At 48.1% G+C, this 21,046-nt stretch overlaps 1 protein-coding gene across 7 annotated transcripts in view; it reads right to left on the reverse strand.

Moving 5' to 3' along the window:
* Positions 1-21,046, reverse strand: part of SUCO (SUN domain containing ossification factor) — a 900,323-nt gene that overhangs the window by 789,358 nt on the left and 89,919 nt on the right. For 5 of the 7 annotated variants that reach the window (XM_050962991.1, XM_050962992.1, XM_050962990.1 and 2 more), the window contains 4 exons: positions 19,142-19,296; positions 18,359-18,450; positions 14,713-14,768; positions 12,116-14,168 (listed from right to left, as the gene is read on the reverse strand). In XM_050962991.1, the coding sequence (XP_050818948.1) occupies positions 13,722-14,168; positions 14,713-14,768; positions 18,359-18,450; positions 19,142-19,296 (750 nt within the window). In that variant the 3' untranslated portion in view covers positions 12,116-13,721. Of the gene's footprint in view, positions 1-12,115; positions 14,169-14,712; positions 14,769-14,793; positions 15,392-18,358; positions 18,451-19,141; positions 19,297-21,046 lie in introns of those variants that run through there. The other 2 variants (XR_007775597.1, XM_050962993.1) reach the window with 2 other exon arrangements.

Genomic DNA, 21,046 nt, shown 5'->3' on the forward strand with positions numbered 1-21,046 from the left:
TGTTGCTAACCAGGACTGTAGCGGGTGAAGCCGGAGTCTGGCACGGTTTACCACATGGGTCACATGGTGGCGTGCACTTAACAGCCGGAGGCAAACTCGCACCATGGTAATCGAGGCGCAGTGCAGTCCAAGGATGAGCTCGGAACCTGGATTCCGGCAGGTACGCTCTGGCATGGGTGGAGTCCAGAACTGCTCCTATGAACTCTATTCGCTGTGCTGCAGACAGGGTGGACTTGGCTTCATTCAAGAGGAGGCCGAGATTGAGAAAGGTCCGCCTGATGAACGACACCTGGGTCTCCACCTGCTCCTTGGAGTGGCCCTTTATGAGCCAGTCGTCCAGGTAGGGGAATACCTGGATGCCTCGCCTGCGCAGGAAGGCCGCCACAACTGTCATGCACTTCGTGAAGACCCTTGGAGCAGCTGACAGGCCGAACAGGAGCACCGTGAACTGCAGATGGGCATCAGCCATGACAAACCTGAGGTACCGACAGCGTTGGGGAATTATGGCAATGTGGAAATAAGCGTCCTTTAAGTCGAGGGCGGGCATACCAATCTCCTGGATCCAGGGAGGGAATAATCGAGAACAGGGAGACTACGTGGAACTTGAGCTTTCATACAAACTTGTTCAGCTGCCGCAAGTCTAGGATGGGTCTCAGGCCCCCTTTCACCTTCGGTATTAGGAAATACCGGGAGTAGAAGCCTTTGCCCCTGAGGGACTTCCTCCACCGCCCCTGCCTCCATGAGGGACTTGACTTAGAAGTTGCTCGTGAGATGGGTCCCTGAAGATGGACGGGAAGGGGGGCTGGTGGGGCAGGAGGGAGGAGAACTGGATAGAATATCCCCTCTCTACCGTGCAGAGCACCCAGCTGTCCGACGTGATTCAGGACCAGGCACGGTAGAAGGGGGACAGACGTGACCCAAAGGTAAGGGTAGAAGGATCCAGAGTTTCGATAGGTAGGTCGCCCTCGACTGTACCATCAAATAGTGGGTCTAGGCCCCGATGGTGGTCTCAGTTGACAGGACGCCTGGCCGGAGGGGTGGCATTGGTGACGCCTCCTGCCATTTCTGCCCCACCTGAGCCCCAGCTCCTGGCGAGTCTCAGGCTGGTAAGGGTGTGGGGCCATCTGCGGCCTAAACTGCCTGCGCTGGGGTCGCAGGGGTATGCAAGCCCAGCGAGCAGAGCGTGGCCCACGAGTCCTTTTGGCTATGCAGATGCTTGTCCATCTTTTCTGAAAAGAAACATCTGCCCCTCGAAGGGGAGGTCTTGAATGGTCTGCTGGACCTCATAGGCCAGGCTCCTCACCGTATGACCAGGCCCGTGGCCAGGGTGCGTGAGGCTGACTCTGCCGCATCTAGGGCAGCCTGAAGAGAGGCTCGGGAGATCAGCTTCCCCTCCTCCACCAGGGCCAAAAACTCTGACCTCGAGTCCTGGGGAAGGAGCTCTGCAAACTTCGACATGGCTGAACAGGTGTTATGATCATATTGGCTTACAATTGCCTGTTGGTTGGCAATGCAGAGTTATAGCCTGCCGTGGAGTAGTTTTCTGCCAACGAAGTCAAGTCTTTTAGCATCCCTGCTCTTCGGTGTTGACCCCTGAAACCTTTGACGCTCTCGTTGGTTGGCCGCATCCACCACCAGGGAGTGCGGGGAGGGTGGGAGGGAGGGTGTGCAAGTGGTTTGTGCCCTTTAGAAGGGACGAAATAGTGCCACTCCGTTCTCTTGGCAGTAGGGGCCAGTGAGGCTGAAGTTTGCCATAAGGTGCAGGATGTATCCACTATGGCCTTTATCAGTGGGAGAGCCACCCTGGATGGCCCTGAGGGAGCCAGGATGCCTACTACAGGGTCCGCATCCACCTCGATTTCCTCAGCTTGGATTGCGAGGCTCTGAGCTGCTCACCGGAGCAGGTGTTGGAGGATTCGATTGTCCTCCAAGGCCGGTGCCACAGCTGTGCCCGAGACTGCTTCGTCCGGGGAGGAAGACGAGGAAGTTACCTGGATTGGCCCTTCCTCCGGTGCGTGCAGTCCTTCGGGGTCCTGTAGCTCATGGTACTGTGGTTGCGGGGCCGGTTCCGATTCTAAATGCAGCACCGCGACCAGTACCGGGGTAGCCAGTGAGCGGCTTGGCGTATCGGGCGGTGCCTGCTGAGCCCGAACTGTAGCCGCTGCCGGTGCCGCTGCCTTGAACTTGGATATGGCGCACCCCTGCTGGGCGACGGTGCCGGTGGAGGAGGCAGTTGCGCCGGGGCCAGCAACGCCGAGGAGACAGAGGCCGACCTTGATCAAGGACTACATGCCTGGCCTACCAACTGGTGGTAGGCTCAGGGGGTCCAAAACGGCCACTGCGAGGGCGGATGCGATTGCTGCTGCCAATGTGGGTGATGCTGGTGGCTGGCCCCCGAAACCAATCTCCTGCTCCGCGACCGGCTGGAGTGGTAGGAGTCTGCCTCTGAGTCTGAAGTCTGAGTAAGAGGACCTGGGGGGGAGCACACAGTGCTGTTGGAGAGCGGTGCTGAGGCGGCAAGGAGCCTATTATTTGGTCCGGTGCCACCTTAGCGGCGCAGTGCTGGGAGGGAGGCGACAGCATGGCCAGCTTGCCCCTCGATTGTACTGGGGGATGGGCTGCGGTAGACAACTCCCTACAGTGCGGGGAGGCCGGCGCCGGGAGTGCCATCAAGTCTGAAGCCACCTCGAATGCCTCCGGTGTTGAAGGGAGGCACAAGTCTCCACTGAGGTCCGAGGATCTAGGCTGGTCCGGACTCGACCGCCCTCTCTGCGTTGCAGGAGTCAACGGAGCAACCAAGGGCTGTAGCCCAGCCTGTTCGCTTGCACTCACAGATAGCGTTGGCCTCGGGTCCTGGTGGGGTGACCGTTCCCTCACCGGCTTTCTCTTCTTAGCGGGCACTGGCGACGGTGAGCGGTGCCGCACTGAGGCCGACTTCCCATGACCCGACTCCATCCGGTGCCAGGTTTTAGACGACTTAGGCTGGGCCCTAGGTCCCGATGCCAGTGCCAGGGCGCTCCGCACCGAGGAAGATGTGCCGGGCACCGCCTTGGCTGGTTCAGGGTCCGAGGGTGGCCGCAGGGCAGCCTCCATCAGGAGGACTCTAAGTCTTTGAGCTCTGTCTTTGAGAGTTCTCGGGCGGAAGCCTCTGCAGATAGAGCACCAGTCCTTTTGGTGGCTCTCTCCGAGGCACCTCAAACAAGCAGAGTGCGGGTCACTCTTGGGCATGAATTTCCCGCAGTCCTTGCAGAGTTTAAACCCAGAGGTCCCGGGCATGCCCCAGCGGGCGACGAAACCTTGGGGGGCCCCCCCAACTACCAAGAACTATATACAATGACCTAAGTAAAACTAACTATAACGTAACTATATACACGGACAATACACAAGGATAGCACACTGCTAACTTGCTAAGTGCAAGAGAAGTTCCAGCTAGCTGTCACCAGCGGTAAGAAGGAACTGAGGGGGTGGAGGGTCGGCGGGCCCCCTTCTAGGGTGCCGTAGTGGCGCCACTCCAGGGGGCACCAAGGGGGACCCTACGGACGCTGCTAGGAGAAAGTCTTCCGGCTGGCGTGCACGCGGCACGCGCACACCTACTTTGAATAGACATGAACAACCACTTGAAGAACTTGTCAGTGTGGAGTGTGCTTTTTTACCTCCCCTGACCAACAAAAGTTTTACCAACAAAAGTGCTAGTGTAAACATATCCTAAGAAACAGGTTTTTTAAATCCCATTCCTTGTTTTTAATAAATCTTTCTTTGGGTTAAAGTTACTGTTGTATGAATAATGTCATGCAGACATCCCTGGAAAAGAGAGATTCATAATCTTGAAGGAGAAGAAGAACTGAATGGTAAAAAGTTTCAGGAAGCTACATCCCCCTATGTAGTCTTGGTTAAGGACCCTGCACAAAGGTGTCCTATCCCAGAGTAACCGGCAGCAGGAGAACAGAAGAGGAAACACGAAAGGCCCAAGCAGGAATCAAGAGTTTGACCAATATCACTGCCCACTTCCCTAATTGTCTTACTTACCCACTGAACAGAGAATGACAAATAGAATCTTATGGTAAATGAAATTAAATGGTAAATGAAAGCCTTGCGGCAAACAACCTAAAAAACCCACCCACTGGAACCTCAAAGAGATAACTGTGACTCCAAAGACTCCATCAGAGTCCACAGAGTCAAAACTATCTTATGGTTAAAAAAAAAATAAAAATAAAAATTCAACACCTGTCAGTATGGTCATCTATTTTCTGTAGACCACTGTAGAGAAAGACCAATGCAACCTGTGCAGTGATTGTACTGTACTCACACCTAACGCCGAACTGAAAGGCGTCAAAAGTTCAAGGCTTCAATTGCTTCATCACAACTTCAATAATCTTACCAAAAAAAGAGACAGCTATAGAAGCCAGGGCAATAATTAAAGAAAAATCTTGATCCTGACATCTTGCTAAACACAGGCCTAACAATCTCTTGCCTGAGGAACAGTGACAGTATACCCACTTTGTCTTCAAATGATGCTCTGGGTAAATTACAATTAAAGACACCGGAACAAGAAAAAGTTGCACAAAGTAAGTTTCTTACCAGTGAAGTTGAAATGATAAATCAACATTTATATCTGACAGAAGTAGTTAAATAGGTTATTAATATTACACCAACATCTAAAGGCCTTGAGATCACAGTTCCCTGACGCAGGGTGCTCTTCAAACAAATAAGAAAAAATCCTTGCCCTAAGAGTTCACAATCTAAATAGAGAACACAGATGATGGGAGGGAAAACCAAAGCACAGAGCGGTAAAGTGACTTGTCCAAGATCACACAGCATATCAGTGGCCGAGCCAGGATTAGAAAAGACAGTTACCTTTCATAAAAGACGGTTACTCACCTTTGTAACTGTTGTTCTTCGAGATGTGTTGCTCACATCCATTCCAGTTAGGTGTGCGCGCCGCGCGTGCACGTTCGTCGGAAACTTTTTACCCTAGCAACTCCAGTGGGCCGGCAGGTCGCCCCCTGGAGTGGCGCCGCCATGGCGCCCAATATATATCCCTGCCGGCCCACCCGCTCCTCGGTTCCTTCTTGCCGGCTACTCCGACAGTGGGGAAGGAGGGCGGGTGTGGAATGGATGTGAGCAACACATCTCGAAGAACAACAGTTACAAAGGTGAGTAACCGTCTTTTCTTCTTCGAGTGATTGCTCACATCCATTCCAGTTAGGTGAATCCCAAGCCATACTTAGGCGGTGGGGTCGGAGCGAGAAGTCGCGGCATGGAGCACTGCAGATCCGAAGGCCACGTCCTCTCTAGACTGCTGGACCAGGGCGTAGTGGGAAGCAAAGGTGTGGACCGATGACCAGGTCGCTGCCCGACAGATTTCCTGGATGGGCACACGGGCGAGGAAAGCCAGCGACGACGCCTGCGCCCTGGTAGAATGCGCAGTCACACGGCCCGTAGGGACATGGGCCAAGTCATAGCAGGTCCTGATGCAGGACGTTACCCAAGAGGATAACCTCTGGGAGGAGATAGGAAGCCCTTTCATGCGGTCTGCTACTGCCACGAAAAGCTGGGGGGATTTGCGGAAGGGCTTGGTCCTCTCCACGTAGAACGCGAGAGCCCTACGGACATCAAGCGAGTGGAGCTGCTGCTCCCTGCCTGAGGAGTGAGGTTTCGGGAAAAAAACCGGAAGGAATATCTCTTGGTTGACGTGGAAGGCTGAGACCACCTTGGGGAGAAAAGCAGGGTGTGGTCTCAGCTGCACCTTGTCCTTGTGGAAGACCGTATATGGGGGGTCTACCACAAGAGCCCGGAGTTCCGACACCCGTCTAGCTGAGGTGATAGCTACTAGAAAGGCCGTCTTCCAAGAGAGGTAAAGCAGGGAGCAAGTGGCTAACGGCTCAAAGGGGGGCCCCATGAGCCGGGACAACACCAGGTTAAGATCCCAGGTTGGAGCAGGGGGACGGACGTTAGGGTATAAAGGTTCCAACCCCTTAAGGAATCTAGACACCGTCGGGTGAGAAAAAACAGAGCGACCATCCGCACCCGGATGAAAGGTGGAGATAGCTGCTAGGTGGACTCGCAACGACGATATGGCCAGACCTTGCCCTTTAAGGGACCAAATGTAGTCTAAGATATCGGCTACCGAAACTTCCATAGGGCGGAGATTTCTCTCCACGCACCAACAGGAGAAGCGCTTCCATTTGGCCAAATATGTCGCTCTTGTGGACGGCTTCCTGCTGCCCAAGAGCACCTCCCTCACCGGCGAGGAACAGCGCAGCTCAGAGCCAGTCAGCCACGCAGGAGCCACGCTGCTAGGTGCAGCGACTGCAGGTCCGGGTGACAGAGGGTCCCGTGCTCCTGGGTAATCAGGTCCGGATGAAGGGGCAGGGGAACTGGGTCGGCTATAGTCAGGTCCAGCAGCATGGGGTACCAGTGCTGTCTGGGCCATGCCGGGGCTACCATGATCACGTGAGCCCTGTCCCTGCGTACCTTCAGAAGGACCCTGTGGACCAAAGGGAATGGGGGAAACGCATAGTACAGGTGGGTCGACCACTGGATGAGGAAGGCATCCGCTATCGACCCGGGCTCCCTGCCCTGAAAGGAGCAGAACGCTTGGCACTTCCTGTTCCCCTTGGACGCGAAGAGGTCCACCCGGGGATAACCCCACCTCCGGAAGATGGAGAGGGCGACGTCTGGGCGAAGGGACCACTCGTGTGACAGGAAGGATCTGCTCAATCGATCCGCCAGCGTGTTCCGTACTCCGGGGAGGAAGGAAGCCATGAGGTGAATGGAGTGGGCTACACAAAAGTCCCAGAGTCGTATCGCCTCGTGGCACAGGGAGGAGGATCTGGTGCCGCCCTGCTTGTTGATATAATACATGGTCGTCGTGTTGTCGGTGAACACCGCGACACAGCGACCCTGAAGCTGATGACAGAACGTTTGACAAGCAAGACGGACCGCTCTCAACTCCCGCATGTTGATGTGTAGCCCCACCTCCTCCTGGGACCACAGGCCCTGCGTCCTCAGGGTCCCTACGTGGGCCCCCCAGCCGAGATCTGAGGCATCCGTTGTTAGGGACACCGAGGGCTGAGATGGGTGGAAGGGGAGACCCGCACACAACACTGACTGGTCTAGCCACCAGCCGAGAGAATCTAGGACCCTCTGGGGGATTGTGATTAACATATCTAGCGGCTGTCTTGTCGGCCTGTAATGACTGATGAGCCACAACTGGAGGGGCCTCATGCGGAGCCAAGCGTAATTGGTCACAAAAGTACAAGCCGCCATGTGGCCTAACAGGGTTAGACATGTCCTCACTGACGTTAAGGGGGCTGTCCGCAGCCGTTGCACGATCGCCGACAAGGCCTGGAACCGCTGCAATGGCAGTAAGGCCCTGCCCACAGTGGCGTCCAGGACGGCCCCGATGAATTCCACCCTTTGTGTGGGAACCAGGGTGGACTTGTCTGTGTTCACCAAGATGCCCAGAGTGGCGAACATGTCGGTGATCACGCGGACATGGCTGCAGACTTGTTGTTCCGACGTGCCCCGAATCAACCAATCGTCCAGATACGGAAACACGTGGATACGACTGCGCCGGAGCTGCGCCACAACAACTGCCATGCACTTCGTAAACACCCTCGGGGCCGTGGACAAGCCAAATGGGAGGACTGCAAATTGGTAATGAAGAGACCCCACAACGAAGCGAAGGAAACGTCTGTGACGTGGCCAGATAGCAATGTGAAAATACGCGTCCTGCATGTCGAGGGCGGCGTACCAGTCTCCCGGATCCAAGGATGGGATAATGGTCCCCAAGGATACCATGCGGAACTTCAACTTCACCAGGTACTTGTTGAGCTCTCGCAGGTCGAGGATAGGCCTGAGGCCCCCCTTGGCCTTGGGGATCAGGAAGTAGCGGGAATAAAACCCCTTGCCTTTCTCGTTCTCCGGCACCGCCTCTATAGCTCCTTTGCCGAGGAGCGTCTGCACCTCCTGCCGAAGGAATTGCTCGTGAGAGGGGTCCCTGAAGAGGGACGAGGAAGGGGGGCGGGGAGGAGGAAATGAAACAAACTGCAGGCGGTATCCCGACTGCACCGTGCGTAAGACCCAGCGGTCTGATGTTATTAGGGACCACGCCGGGAGGAAAAACGAAAGGCGGTTGGAAAACAGGGGGGAAGGATCCATTGGGGAAACTGTTACTGCGCCCTCGGGCGCACCTTCAAAATGAAGGCTTAGGTCCAGGCGGGGGCTTAGAGGAGCCTTGGTTCTGCCCCCCTTGGTTCCCCGAGTGCCTGCGCCTTCCGTTCCTGCCGCGGCGTCTGTTAAGGTCCTGCCGCTGGCGGAACTGGGAATACGGCCTGCGCTGTTGTTGTTGTTGCTGCGGCCGGAAGGGTCTGCGTTGCGTCACTGGTGTGTGCATCCCAAGTGACCGCATGATGACTCGGTTGTCTTTCAGACTCTTGAGTCTGGGGTCTGTCTTGTCCGAGAATAAGCCTTGGCCTTCGAAAGGAAGGTCCTGTATAGTGTGCTGGAGCTCCGGCGGAAGGCCAGAAACCTGCAGCCAGGAGAGGCGACGCATTGTTACACCCGACGCGAGGGTACGGGCAGCCGAGTCCGCAGCGTCCAAAGAGGCTTGCAAGGACGTGCGTGCGACCTTCTTGCCTTCCTCCAAAATGGCCGTAAACTCCTGACGAGCATCTTGTGGCAGCAGCTCCTTGAATTTATTTGCTGCCACCCAGGAGTTGAAGGCGTATCTGCTCAGCAGGGCCTGCTGGTTGGAGACCCTGAGCTGCAGCGCCCCCGCCGAGTACACTTTACGGCCGAGGAGATCCATCCGCCTGGCCTCCCTGGATTTGGGGGCTGGAGCCTCCTGGCCGTGACGCTCTTTATCGTTGACTGATTGGACCACCAGGGAACACGGAGTCGGGTGCACGTGGAGGTACTCGTAGCCCTTAGAAGGAGCCATGTACTTCCTCTCTACGCCCTTCGCAGTGGGAGGAATGGAGGCCGGAGACTGCCAGATGGTGTTGGCGTTGGCCTGGATGGTTCGTACGAACGGCAGGGCGACTCTGGTGGGAGCGTCTGCCGAGAGGATGGTCACAATTGGATCCTCTATCTCCGAGACCTCCTCGGCTTGCAGACTCAGATTTTGAGCTACTCGCCTGAGGAGGTCCTGGTGCGCCCTGAGGTCCAGCGGGGGGGGGCTGTTGGAGGAGGTCCCAGCCACCGCTTCATCCGGGGAGGAGGATGAGGAGACCCCTGGCAAGAGAGTGTCTAACGGCGGGTCTCCTTCGGCCCTCGCCTCTGCCTCAGGAGCCAAAGCGGAGTCTTGATGCTTGGACCCTTCCTCCCCATCCGGGGAGGGAGGGGGGCGAGACAACGAGGCTTCAGGTGCCCTGCGCTCCGCAGTCGCCGGCCTAGCAGGGAGCTGTTGGGGGCCCTGGGCCTGATGATATGCCCAGGGTGTCCAGAATCCCCATTGCTGCGGGCCTTGGTCCTGCTGTGGCGGATCGCTGAACAGCGCCGCCTGCCGGTCGGTGCCCAGCGCGTACCCACTGCCCGTCAGCGAAGATACGGACGGCTGTCTGGAGGGCCATGGCGGGGCGGACCCTGGATGGTAAGGGTCCGCGCGGGCCGGCACGGACGATCTTCTCGGTGCCGGGGACCGGTGCCGGGAGTCATATCGGTGCCGGGACCGGGACCGGGTTCTGTCACGGTGCCGGGATCTGGACCGGTACCGGGCGCCGCTTCGGTGCCGGGATCGGGACCTGCCACCAGCTCGGTGCCGGGAGGTCGACCGGGACCGGGACCTGCCACCAGCTCGGCGCCGGGAGGTCGACCGGTGCGGCGAATAAAGTCTGGATCGGCTCCTGGAACTGGAGTCCGACCGCGATCGTCGTGATGTCGACCGGTGCCGCGAGTGCGACCGGTACCGCTGAGGGGAGCGGTGCCGGGACTGCGAGTGGCGGCGGGATCTGGAGCGACCGTGACGTCGGGACCTGGATCGAGAACGTGAGTCCCAGGACGGTGCCGACATCATACGTTTGCCTCTGGACACGACCCGCACCGGCGGTACCGGGGGTGGCCGCTGAGTGGGCTCAGTCATGGCTATGAGGTCCCGTGCCGAGGCGAAGGTCTCTGGTGTGGATGGCACCACTATCTCAACCCCAGATGTCATGGGGGAGCTTGGCGGCACCGGACTCGACGGACCCGCCGGGCCCGGAGTCGACGGTGCCGGCGGCGCCGCGGCCGATGTTGAGGCCGGGCGCTCCAGTCGGGTCTGCCTGGCCGGAGTAATAGACTTCGACGGCCTAGGCTCTGTCCCCGGTGCCGGAGAAGGTCGGTGCCGGGGAGTCTTCTCGGTGCCGGTGCGATCCGGTGCCGGCGCCGAGATCACGGCCTGCGAAGCCGCCGGGTCAAGTGCCGCCTCCATAAGGAGAGTCCGGAGCCTTTGATCCCTCTCCTTCTTAGTCCTTGGCTTAAAAGCCTTGCAGATGCAGCACTTGTCGGATCTGTGCGATTCCCCCAGGCACTTCAGGCACGCGTCGTGGGGATCGCTGGTGGGCATGGGCTTCTTGCAGGCCGCACACTGCTTGAAGCCCGGCGAACCAGGCATGAGCCTGGTGCCGGGTGCCGGGAAGGGCTAAGCCCCCGGCGAAGAACTATTTACAAACTACTTAACTTAACTACTACTATCTACACTTAATCTAATTAACAACTACAATAGTGCTAGAGATAAACGATAGAGAACAAGGAGAGCTAGGGACGTGGAGGACAGCTATGCCGCGCTCCACAGTTCCAACGACCGACACGGCGGTAAGAAGGAACTGAGGAGCGGGTGGGCCGGCAGGGATATATATTGGGCGCCATGGCGGTGCCACTCCAGGGGGCGACCTGCCGGCCCACTGGAGTTGCTAGGGTAAAAAGTTTCCGACGAACGTGCACGCGCGGCGCGCACACCTAACTGGAATGGATGTGAGCAATCACTCGAAGAAGAACTGTTGTTTCGAGATGTGTTGCTCATGTCCATTCCATTCTAGGTGTGTGTGCACCCAAGTACACAGCTGTTGGAGACTTTCTTAGCAGTATCTGTAGGGTTGGCTGTGGTGCCCCCCTTGACTGTAGTGCTCATGCGCCGGTATATTAGGCGCCACTGACCCTATGCCCTCTTGGTTCCTTCTTGTGACAACTCAGAGGGGTAGGAGTGTGGGTAATAGAATATACATGAGCAACACATGTTGAAGAACAGTTAGTTATGAAAGGTAACTTTTTTTTTCTACAAGTGCTTACTCATGTCAATTCCATTCTAGGTGACTCACAAGCAGTATCTACAGAAGTGGGCTCAGGGTTCAGTTTTGCAGCTTGCAGTACTGCTCTGTCAAAGCCAGCATCAACCCAGGCCTGGGACATAAATGCATGGACAGACAAGCAAGTGGCCACCCTGCAGATGTCCTGGAGAGGCACCTGGGCTAGAAAAGTTGCCGAAGAGGCCTGAGCCCCGGTCGAGTGGGTGGTGACAATCGCTGGGGGCAGCACCTTCACTTGATCATAGCGGAAGGGAATGCAGATGGTGATTCAAGAAGAAATTCTTTGGGCGGATACAGGGTGCCTTTCATCCTGTCAACCACCGCAACAAACAATTACATAGACTTATGGAAGGGCTTGGTTCAGTGGATGTAGAAGGCTAGCGCACTCTGAATGTCCAAGGCATGCAGTTTACATTCCTCCTCTGACTACTAACAACTATGTACAGATTAGGTAGAACAGAAGACTATGAAGAACTGCTAATGCTCTTGCTAAAGGCAAGATAAGGCACTCCAACCCACCAGCACGGGCGGGAAGAAGGAGCTGAGAGGGTGTAGGGTCGGCGGCGCCTAATATACCGGACGCATGAGCATGGCACTCAAAGGGGCGCCACAGCCAGCCCTACGGATACCATTAAGACCAAAGTCTCTGACAACTGTGCATGTGGATGCGCGCACACCTAGAATGGAATCGACCTGAGCAAGCACTCGAAAAAGAACCAGGTTTCCTAGGGCCGCAGTCCAGTGCCCTGTGAACAAAACCACACTGCTTCATGAGTTTGAGCTTCAGCCAATTAACATGTGATTTATAAAAGAAAAGAAATGCCACTAAATTTATAAGACAAGTGTTCAGATTTATTTGGAAATTCACAGTTTCTAATGGCACTACAGCTCTGTAGTTACATATTCTTGTTCCACAATGTTGTATGCTGCACTCAGATAGTATAAACATTTTTTCTTCATTCTTGTTTGGAACTCTTTCCGATTACATGTTCTATAAATCAGATCCATGTGCTCTGAATGGCTAATTGTGCAGACAGACTGTAAAAGTACATCACTTTAAAGTATTTATAAACTAACATGAAAGCAGCAAAAACAAAGGCTTTAAATAAGTCACATTACATACAATACCCAGAAAAGGCATTCGATCTGTTTAAAAAAGGGTACCACTAAAAGTGCTTAATAAGTTAACTTAAACTTTACAACATGAACCTATAACTCCTTTCAACAAGGAATAACCTTTTGTCCCATTCACTCAGCTACACATTCACAACATTTTATGCAATCACACTTTCTATTTTATCCAAATATACAATCATGGTCAAAATAAAAAAACTCAGATATGAAAGTACCAAAACATACATACATACATACATACATACATACACACACACACACACACACACACACACTGCACATGTGTTAGCCAATACAAAAGCAAACTTTATGGAAATATCCACTTTTAAATAGACTTGAGCTGTTCGACTTCATCAAGGCTTGGCAAACTCACTTTCATTTGTCATGTGCACTTGTACCCAGCACTGGTTAGGACAGTTATATCTTCAGCTGTACCTAGTCACCCTTACATTTCTCCTTGTAGATAGTCCCCAATTTCCAAATTCTTAGAACAGAAAACAGAGTGACCAAAATAAAGCATCAATCCTTTTTGGGTAAATATCGTAACAGAGAATTCCAAAAGTCGGTCTGGGAAACAAAGGCATGTTTGTCAGTATGAGATCCTTCACATACAGTGAGTGTTACTTTACAGCTGTCATTAATTTAAAGCATCTAAATAAAATACACATCTGAAATTGATTAAAATGCAATTAATGGCATTACAATTCCTTCTAACAAGATATTTTCCCCAAGTGAGTTTTCAAAACTGAGATCTAATCAGCAAGTCTACCATGTTAGTATTTCTACAGTATCCAGCCCACATTACTGAGTCCAGCTGAACGCCAACACGTCCCTTTACAGCACTGTAGTGTTGCATCCTCAAAAAAGCGAGAGAAGTTACAAAAGAAATCAAATGACAGTTTTATCTTTCTCCCTCTTCCAATGGCATTATAAATAGACAAAAGGCACATAAATACGGGAAGGTGCAAGAAATAGGAACAAAGCTAAAGGAAGAGGATTAAGCTTTTATCCCTATTCCACCCAACAAACAGGGCTTCAACAATCTTTGCCCCAGTAATTGTGAAAAAAGCTTTATAAAACGATCCCTCCCACCCCCAAGCTGTCCACATAGGAAGTCATCAGCCTTGTAAAGCTGAAACTCATAACCAAGATTGACACAATCCCATCTATTTAAAAAAGGCAGAAACCATAATTTCTGAATACTTTCCAGTTAGTTCATCTCTTCTCCCACCACTCTCCCACAAGATTCAGACTGTTCTCAGATGAACAAAAAAATCTCCTGTACAAGAAGTTCAACTAGTTTTAGATTTGTCCAGAAACTGCTGTGACACCAAGTGTTCCTACTGTTATATCCTTGTTTCCTTTGATTATGTCATGCAGGCTTGGCATTGACCCTGGCTTAGTCTGTATTAGAGTTTTTATGAACTTCCCTTGGTCTGGAACCTTAGATCTCCTTCGTTTTAAAGCCCTCTTCTCAGTTTTTGTCTTTTGGGTCTGTCCATTGCACAGAGTTGTGCATGCTGAAATGCCACAAAAATAGGATTCCTCAGATTGTGATGAGGTTTCTGAGCTTCCTTCAGATGGAGGACCCTTATACGAGGAGTGATATACCTCTCCAATGTTAGAGAAATCTCTCTGGTTCGTAAAGAGTTTCCTTCCTTTTATTTCCCCATTGGCTAATGGATGCAGAGGCTCTGATGCTGGTTTGATAGTCTCAATCTTTTCACTTTTATATTTGCAACGTTTCTTCTAAAGTAGAAAAAGGGGAAACAATTAGATAGTGCAACGCAAACAGGAAAAAATAATCAAGCATGAATACTGGTAGGTCATACATAGGCTTGGCAGACCTCTTGTAATTGATAGCTAATACTGATGTTTATCTTTAAGCATTTTTAAATTTTTATTTAAATTTTCACAGTTGCTGTAAATTACGGGGAGGGGTCAGAATTATTTAATGACTGTAGATGCTGAAATTCAAAAAGGCAAAGCTTTAACTGTTAGAACAAACCATCAACATCACGTGGCAAAAAAAAAAGGGTAAATACCTTTAAATCAAACTCAAGTTCTCCAGCAGCATTTTTCTTACTATGCCTATCTGTAAATTTTTATCATCATTGATGTAAATGTTTATCAGCAGCTTGTGTGTATAGTGAAGTCAGTATTTACTGACATTTACCAATAAAAACCTAATTCTTTCAAGCCTGATTGTAGGTAAGTGACCGACAAAAGCACCATCTACTGGTAGTGTTTTCAAAACGTTTTTCTCACAAAAACTGGAAGGAAGCTACTATACCTTTTTTTCTGGTGAAAACTTCAGCGGTTCTACAATGTAGAAGTCATCTGGATCCACTATAAGACAAGAAAGGCTACATATGAAAGGACAATAAAATTTAAATGAAACCACAGACACTAATATCTACAACCATGAAACTATATAAGATTTCATTCCTCATCCCAAGGACTATTACTCTACTTTCCATGCATACATCTTAATAGTATGGATTAGATATTAACAAGATGCATGTGCATGGAAAGTAAACTCATCAAAATGTTCAGTATAAAGTTTTATCTTCAGAGTAGCTAATTTCTACCCAATTATATAATTTTGCAACTGCAGATCTCTTTTGAAGGATTAGACCATAGGCAAGATTTGCAGAATATATTTTCAGAGGGAAGAGAGGGGAGTGTTCAAGGAACCTGTATTTGAGGCAGATTTAAGCATTTTTTTAATAAATGAAGGTGTTATTTCTGGCTTCCTTGCACAATTCTCCTTAGAAGTTCACAGATCATCTTCTGAACAAGCTCAGTATTAAACCAACTTGCTTGTGCTGAAAGACCATATAACTAAAGATTCATCTGCAGAAATATTTTGGAAAAGATTACATCACATCACAAATAAGAGTTAATGCTACATACCAGAAAGCCTATCTACAGCAGGATATAATTGGAGGCATCGCAATGTATACTTAGGGCTGTAAGAAACAGACTGACACAACAGCAGCATACCATGTCAGTAATTTTATTACCATGCTTCCAAGCACAAAGGTGTAGAACACCAAACACGTAGAATATTAGTAAAGAAAGTAATTTGGGTGTTAGGTGGTCTCCATAACTACACTTTTGAAATTCACTCTTTTTTGTGTTGGGTTTCTTTTGGCTCACACAGGTAGAAAAAAAATCTGAAGTGATTTTGCTCACACCATAAGCACAAAGGGAAAAAAAAAGCATAACTTCTTGGTTAGTCAGCAATTAGCAGCACTTCATTTATTTTAGCAGGGCACTGATTTGTGGAAATTGGATTCCATTTTCCTTTAACATGAAAGCTGGAAAAAAAGATTTCATCTGTGAAAGCGGCAAAGTCACTAGTGAATTTGGATGCATTAATATTTTGGTCGCTCAGTTTGCACCACTTTAAGACACGTGTTCAGCACCACCAAGTTATGATCTTTTAAAATGGTCTCAATCTGGGCCCTCAAAACATTGAGGGAAATGTTTTCGGAACCTAAACACCTTCAGGGTTGTTACAAAATCAACGTATTATAGAAAGCTATATTTTATATTCAATTTATTTTTTTCAGATACACACACACAAACTGTAAACATGCCAATGCATAGAGAGTTGTGGATACTGACAGGTGTAAATTAAAGTTAAGGTCAACATTCTGTCAGGCTCAGATTCTTCCTTCCAGAGTTCCTCTTAGAATAATATGGCTTAGTTATGAGCTAATTCCCCCTGCTTCCGGAGCACTAGCAAGTGAAGACGCATGATCTGGGGAAGTGATCCTCCAAAAATAGCAACATACCAGCAGATTCCATAGCTAGGTGCAGATGATGTTAGCCCCTTAAAGACAGTGACCCCAAATTTGTAAATCTGTAAATCTAACTACAGCAGAGTCCTTGGTATTTAATATTATATTATTGAACGTATCAAACAAAAACGTGTTTACAATATTTCTGCCTGCCATTGCTGGTGGGGAGTAATGGAGGGGTTTGTAAATGTATACTTAGTATCAAGGACCTCCAAAAGAATGGAAATAACACTCTTATTTTTATGTATACATTGCTGTATAACAGACTGAAAGGCTAGCTAGCAAAGCCATGCATAAAGGGAGTTCAAGTTTACTAGAAACACCAAGAGATTAAAAATCAATCAACAGCAATCTCTCAGAACATTACCTTTTTTGAATTTCGTATCCCCCAGTTTATATAAGCTCAACCAGATGCCTGATTTAACATCACACATTCTTCTCTGCAGAGTATGGAGTACTATAAGTGCACATTTCTGATGCAGTATGGATTGAATGGGAGCTGCTGTGCACTAACTTATTTAGGACCTTACATTTAGGCTCACATTTCAGAAAATCTTGAACTTTGAGAAAAAAGTTAAGCTTCCACCATAGCATTTAAGGCACTAGGTATAATAACAATACTCAAATTCAAGTTAAGTCTATAATTACACACAGGTTTTATATAGGAGGTTAGTTTACATACTCTGTGCCCTCATTTCATTTAAAAATATTTAGCAATATTCTTTGAACAACAATTTATTTATTCAGTGTTGACAATACTATTCTAAAATGAACCCAGTTTAAGACTCCTGAATATAAAGGTGCACTCCATTTAATTTAGAGTAAGAATTCAGCTCTGTAATGACTCATTTCTACCCCCACTTGATTTCATTTCAAGGCTTGGTGATTGCCCACTGGACTCTCCTGATTTACTCTTTTCTTTTCTGACACTCTGCTCCTGAAGCAGGAAGTAGTTTTCACATAGGTTCATGTACACTAAAATGGGGGATTAAAAAAAAAAAGATTGAAAATATAGTTGCTGGCCAATATCTATGCTGATGTATAAAAACGAACAAATGAGAATTGTTTTTTAACTAGTCTGGTATCAGAGTATCCCCACGCTACCAAAAAATGGAAATCCAACTCAATGTTAATCTAGAACAGCAAAAACGTAAGTAGTGTATTTCAGGGTTTACAGGAAAAGAAAGTTCCATGACTGCCTTAAAGAATAGGCTTGTCTACTTCTGAAAGTCCAAATTCAGCTGTGTAACTCATGCCAAAAAGGTTTCTCTCTCTTTTTTTTGGTAAAGCATGCAGCATTCCTTCTATTTCTTTTTAAAAATTCCAAGATTAAGTTAAGTTAAAATTTTTTGGCTTGCTGAGGAGTCTAATGTTAAAGTGAGCATATAGTGCAGTAGTATCAAATAGCACTCTGACCTCTGCTTTCTAGCTAAAGAAGGTCAGGCCAATGGATTACTGTGCTAGAGGCTTCAAATGGTGCATGCGCTCAGTCAGTTTTGAACTAATGCCCCAAATGTACAAAGGTGGAGGAGACATTAAAACCAAAGTCCTGACTATTTATCTTTATAGCTATCAAAGTATTTCTGTAAGAGTGTTAGGCCCTGTGTCTAAACCAAATTCCAACTTTATTACATTTTGCCCATCTAAAGTTTCCCTGCAGTTTCAATGGCTTGCTATTCTCCTCTTCTTTCCTAAATAGTCTGTTTAGCATTACTGTTTGCTTTTAAAATATTAAAAATAAAGTGCTTTTACTCTTGAGGTGGCTGACTTTGTGTAGGGCATTTTGTTTGTAAAATGTTCTAAGATTTTTTTCAAATGAAAGCTTGTGTTAATTCCACTGTAGTAACCCTAAACGATTTTGATTGTCTACACTCAACTCAGAGGCCTTTTATAAATTTCTGTTTTAGAGATTATATAAAAAACAGTATTACCCACTGAACTACTTCAATTCAGTATTTCCCAGTATACACAGTGATAGACTTCAGCAGTGTACAACAAGTAGAGTGCTTTTGGATTACCTTTTTTGAAACTGGTTTACAAACTACATGATCATACATCTACAATGCACTACTCATATGGTACAGACTTTACAACCACCACTAGGAGGAATTAGCTGTACATGAAACATACCTTCTTTGCTAGTTAGTTGAAAAGATTGGGACCTGACAAGTGGAAAAGAAGTTCTTCTTTTCAGATTCATATCATCATAGGAGGAAAAACATCTGTAATGACAAAAAACACAATAAAGTTCCGTTTCCCAGAGTACTCTTGGGAGACATTAACTTCCCCCATTACCACTCCTTATATTTTTGTAACCCGCACACTTCCTGGGTGTGGTGATCTCTCCCATCTCATGGCACCAAGACCACTGATAGAGAGATCGATCAATGAGTCTGCTCTACAGCCTTATTTAAGGGCCATGTGGCTTTTAGCTCATGCATTTAGCTCCAGACGTTCCAGGTTCAATCCCACCCGCCTGCAACCAGACTGTCGGTGTTACACCTTCACACTGCAGCAAGCCTTTCCCATGGCAAGGTTTCTCAAAACTGCTCTGGACTTTGCCAGTGGTGCTCTTTCTGATGGCCAAAGAAAGCTGCTGGAGAGTAAGATGCAGTGCTCTCTTCACATCCAGGATCTGATCCCATTCCTACATTAGTGATGTTAGACCCTATTGCAAAGAAAAGGCGCTACTTTGTATAAACTCCTTCACAGGAACTATTCTTCTATAGAAGTCTAGATGTTAAAGGGTATGCCTTTTGCTTATCAGAACCCAAACTTCTGAATGTACAGAAAACAGACTGGTATAATGAAAATGGACGAACATCATTCAACTGGATGGAAATAGAGTAAGTGAGCAACTATCAAATGCTAGATAAAGTGTAAATATAAAGTTGTAAGAATGTCAGAGATTACCTTTTGGGGCTTGGGTAGTGATTACTTTTGGGGATTTTTGAGAGGTAATCTTCATTGAACTGAGATGCATTTCTGCAACGCTGCATACAAAGCATCAAACCCAGGATGACACAGAGAACCAAAGAAATCACAAGATAGCTTTGTCGGTCAGACACCTGAAAAATAATTGGATTTTTTATTTATAAAAACTGAAGACTAAGAGGAGTTTAAATACAATGGAGCTAGCAGTTACATCATGAACATGTTCAGCTTCATGTAAACTTTAATGAATAGATCAGTTTTCAAATCAACTCCAGGGATTATTTTCCTGTTTCACTTCATAATATCCATTTCTCAAAGTTAAGTGTCTGCTATATAGCCAACAGGTCAAGTCCTGGTATTTAATATGCTGTAAGTGTATCTGCCAGTGAAGTTTGACAGCCATTAAAGCCACTATACCTAGCATTTTCAAAGTACATTTTACAGCATTAAGATCAGATAAAAGTTCAGCTGCATTAAAGACATGTTCAAACACATTCACATTCATAAATGGCCTTAAAATATTTCCTCAATGTCTTTATTAGATGTTTGGCAACTGCCAGGATGTCAACAAGTAAATGTTGGGAATCCAAAATGTTAAGGAAAATATAATCTAAACTATACATATAAAAAGATGGGGTCTAAATTAGCTGTTCTCACTCAAGAAAGATCTTGGAGTCACTGTGGATAGTTCTCTCAAAACATTCACTCAGTGTGCAGCGGCAATCAAAAAAGTGAACAGAACAAGGGGAATCATTGAAAAGGGATAGATAAGACAGAAAGTATCATATTGCCTGCATAGAAATCCATGGTATTCCCACATCTTGAATACTGTGTGCAGATGTGGTCACCCCATCTCAAAAAAAGATATATTGGAATTGGAAATGATTCAGAAAAAGTATGGAACAGCTTCCGTATTAGGAGAGATTAATAAACCTGAGACTTTTCAGGGGAGGGAGGGAATATGATAAGTCTATAAATCATGACTGGTGTGAAGGAAGTAAATAAAGAAGTGTTATTTACTCCTACTCAGAACACAAGAACTAGGGGCCGTCAAATGAAATTAATAGGCAGAAGGCTTAAAACAAACAAAAGGAAGTATTTTTTCACACAATTCACAGTCAACCTGGAACTTTTTGCCAGAGCATGTTGTGATGGTCAAGACTATAACAAGGCTCAAAAAAAGAATAGATAAATTCATGGAGGATAGGTCCAACAATGGCTATTAGCCAGGGTGGGCAGGGATGGTGTCCCTAACCTCTGTCTGCCAGAAGCTGGGAATGGGAGACAGGGATTGATCAGTTGATGATTATCTGTTCTGTTCATTCCCTCTGGGGCAAGTGGCATTGGCCACTGTTGGAAGACAGGATACTGGGCTAGACAACTGTTTGGTCTGACCCAGTGTGGTCGCTCCTATGTTCTTATGAATTTCATGACAACTTTGAAGAGATATTGGAGTACACTGCCTGGATTGCAACGACTTCCCATTAACAGAAATGTACACTATTTTCTATCCTAAACAAATCTTATTTTTCAAATTGTAATAGAACTCATAGTAGGTTAGGTGATCTCTAAACAGATGGAGTTATAGTTTCTCCCATGAGGAGCATATAAAATATATCTGAAACCTAAATTAAGATATGTAAGAACATTTTTAATATGAAACTATCTTCTCTGAAGAAAAAAAAAACTGTTCTACTCCATGGAACCTAGTTAATCTTATTTTATATAAAACCGATCTCTTAAAAGGTCACTCCAACTTTGAAAGGACATGTACCTTACATGCCTCATCTATGTGGGAGGATTTTTTTTAAATATATACATATTATAAATAGTGCTTGATTCTGAAGATCACTGGCTGACAAACTTTATTAAGCTTGCTATTAT

This window comes from Gopherus flavomarginatus, chromosome 7 (genome assembly GCF_025201925.1).
Source record: "Gopherus flavomarginatus isolate rGopFla2 chromosome 7, rGopFla2.mat.asm, whole genome shotgun sequence".
NCBI classification, from domain to species: domain Eukaryota; kingdom Metazoa; phylum Chordata; order Testudines; family Testudinidae; genus Gopherus; species Gopherus flavomarginatus.